Source organism: Otolemur garnettii, unplaced genomic scaffold, assembly GCF_000181295.1.
Source record: "Otolemur garnettii isolate 467f Iridium unplaced genomic scaffold, OtoGar3 scaffold00045, whole genome shotgun sequence".
NCBI lineage: Eukaryota > Metazoa > Chordata > Mammalia > Primates > Galagidae > Otolemur > Otolemur garnettii.
The window spans coordinates 4,781,457-4,784,818 of NW_003852440.1; the positions used below are offsets into that span (position 1 = coordinate 4,781,457).

The 3,362-nt window shown below is 40.9% G+C and overlaps 1 protein-coding gene across 1 annotated transcript in view; it reads right to left on the reverse strand.

Annotated features, from left to right (window-relative positions):
- NVL (nuclear VCP-like) overlaps window positions 1-3,362 on the reverse strand; it is an 89,772-nt gene that overhangs the window by 12,616 nt on the left and 73,794 nt on the right. The window contains exon 16 of the mRNA XM_023513920.1: window positions 1,172-1,278. Coding sequence (XP_023369688.1) covers window positions 1,172-1,278 — 107 coding nt within the window. The remainder of the gene's footprint in view (window positions 1-1,171; window positions 1,279-3,362) is intronic.

Consider the following 3,362-nt stretch of genomic DNA (forward strand, 5'->3'; position numbering starts at 1 on the left):
AGGGGGACAGCTTGAGGCTCTGTCTCAAAAAAAAAAAAAAAAAAAAGTTGGCATACACCAACATGGAGGACAGAGTTTGACATAGTGGTTTTAAAATTCAATTTTTTTGAGAAATTTACTGTATCTATTTTTTAATCTTCAAAACTTTCTATATTATTTCAAGTATAATCTGAGAGCAATTCTTCTAAAGTAATAATTAAAGATCTAAAAGAATAGAAAATGTGATTAGAGTAGTATCTCAAATATATTAGTTGAGAATTAACTAATATATTATTAGTTATTTCATTTTATTTTCATTTTTTGAGATAGGGTCTCACTCTGTAGCCTAGGTTAGAGTGTAGTCAAGATAGCTTACTGTTGGGTGGTGCCTGTAGCTCAAGCGGCTAAGGGGCCAGCCACATACACCAGAGCTGTCAGGTTCAAATCTGGCCTAGGCCTGCCAAACAATGACAACTACAACCAAGAAATGGCTGGGCGTTGTGCCGAGCACCTGTAGTCCCAGCTACTCAGGAGGGTGAGGCAAGAGAATCGATTAAGCCCAGGAGTTCGAGGTTGCTGTGAGCTGTGATGCCACAGCACTCTACCCAGGGCAATAGCTTGAAGCTGTATCTCAAAAAAAAAAAAAAAAAAGATAGCTTACTGTAACCTCAAAGTCCTGACCTCAAGTGATTCTTCTGCCTCAGCCTCCAGAGTAGCTCGGACTATAGGTGCATATCACCATGCCCAGCTAATCTGTCTGTTTTTTGTAGAGACTGGGTCTTGCTCTTGTAGGTCTTAAACTCCTGGCCTCACGTGATCCTCCTGCTTGGCTTCCTAAAGTGCTAGTATTATATGAGCCACCTCACCCAGCCTAGCTTACCTTTATTTAAGGTAAATAAAATAAAATAAATATGCAAATAAAATGAGAATGAATGATCTCTTCAATTATCAAAAACACTTTATCTTCACTTTGTGAGATACAGGTTGAGCAAATAAAATGCAAATAAAAATGAGAATGAATGATCTCTTCAATTATCAAAAACACTTTATCTTCACTTTGTGAGATACAGGTTGAGCAAATATCTAAAGCTACAGAAAAGAAAGTAGTCATCCTGTTACAACTACATATTGTAACTACCTCTATTAAAGACGAGAGAAACATATACAAAAATCTATCACTTCTTTTACTCACTTTCGTGATAGTTTTTAAGATGGCGAGACGATCTGCTGGAGGTGGTAAACCCACAAACAGTGTTTTATCCAGCCGGCCTGGGCGCAGGATTGCAGGGTCAATGATGTCTAAAGAAGGGAGGAAAAATCTTAAATAAAATAAAATTTTAAAACTTTAACTCAGAGATATAAAAGTCCTTTTTTAAAAGATATAATGTTAACAAACAATACTTTATTAAAATTAAGGCAGTGCCCATAACTCAGTGGGTAGGGCACTGGCCATATATACCAATGCTGGCGGGTTCAAACCTGGCCTGGGCCAGCTAAACAACAATGACAACTGCAACAAAAAAAAAATAGCCGGCGTTGTGGTGGGGCGCCTGTAGTCCCAGCTACTACTTAGGAGGCTGAGGCAAGAGATTGTTTAAGCCTAAGAGTTGGAGGTTGCTGTGAGCTGTGATGCCATGGCACTCTACCCAGGGCAACAGCTTGAGATTCTGTTTCAAAAAAAAAAAAAATTAATTAAATTAAAAGCTTCTGGTCATCAAAATACATTCTTAAGAAAATGAAAAGTTCACCCTTACCTTCTGGTCCCCAACTTGCTCTTCCTCCACAATTCCCTATCTCAGATAATGATCACTAACTCCGCTCACCCCTAACTCCCCAACACCAGGCAGTTTTCCCCTTTCTCTTTACTAACCAGAACAATCTCCATCAGATCTGCCTCTGATTACCTCATTGAAGCCCTCTCATCTAGAAGATCTGCTTCTAAACTTGCCCTGTCTGGGCCTCCCTACAACGTTGCATGGTTGTCTTCCTAAAATACACATGCAATCTCTCTCAACTCCTGTTCCCCACTATACAATGAAGCTTTAAGTTCTCACTATGGCAGGATGGCCCTCCTTTCTAGTTTAATCTTCCCTTACATAGTCTTCCAATCCCCATGCCCTATTTACTAAATATCTTGCTGTTCCCTGAACAATCCAGAAGCTTCATGTTTTTGTCCCTTTTGCTCTCCTCAGTAGTTGCATTTTCTGAAAAGCTGTTCTTCTCGGGTGGCACCTGTGGCTCAGTGGGTAGGGCGCCATCCCCATATACCGAAGGTGGCAGGTTCAAACCCAGCCCCGGCCAAACTGCAACAAAAAATAGCAGGACGTTGTGGTGGGTGCCTATAGTCCCAATAACTTGGGAGGCCGAGGCAAGAGAATTGTCTAAGCTCAGGAAAAATTATGCAGTTTATTTTAAGAATTACTTTATTTACAGTAAAAAGTACCCTGAGCACTTTATATAAATTTTAGTATTGGATAATTTAAACTACACTTCATGAAAGGCTCCTGCAAGATTGGGCCTGAGATCCTGATCCTCTCCTAGCTCCTCCTTAACCAGACCCTTGTCACTGTCTTCCTCATCAGTTAATGCCATCTCATTCTCCCAGTTTTTCAGGTCCAAAACTTGAAGCCATGCATGATTATACTCTCTCACACCCTTAACTAATCCATTAGCAAATCCTTGCCAATTCTATGACACAATATATCCAGATTCTTTTTATATCCACAGCTATCGCTCACCCAGTTCAAACTACCTTGCACCTGGATTGTTACAGCTTCCCAACTAGTTCTGTGTCACAGAATCCTTAGGTGCAAGACTCAAGATAATAATTCTTATGTATGCAATGAAAAATGTTTCTAAGAATCAGAATATTTTAAAGACAAAGTCCACTCATTCACAAATGAGATGGCTGCCTGAAAGAAATCTCTTCCTTTTTATTTTCTTTTGGAGACAGAGTCTTACTCAGTCACCCTGGGGTTGAGTGCCTTGGCATCAGAGCTCACAGAAACCTCAAACTCTTGGGCTCAAGTGATTCTCTTGCCTCAGCCTACTGAGTAGCTGGGACTACAGCCCTCACCACAATGCCCAGCTATCTTTTAAAGACTGGGTCTCCCTCTTGCTCAGGCTGCTCTCAGCTCAAGCAATCTGCACACCTTGGCCTCCTAGAGTGCTGGGATTACAGGTACAGTGAATGCTACAGGTCTAAGATTTCTTTTTTAGGGTGATGGAAATCTAAAATTAAATTTTGGGGATGGCTGCACAACTCTAAATATACTGAAAACCACGGAATTGTACTCAAGCTCAATTGCCTCAAGCTGTCCCCCTGGGTAGAGTGCCGTGGCATCTCAGCTCACAGCAACCTCCAACTCCTGGGCTCAAGTGAG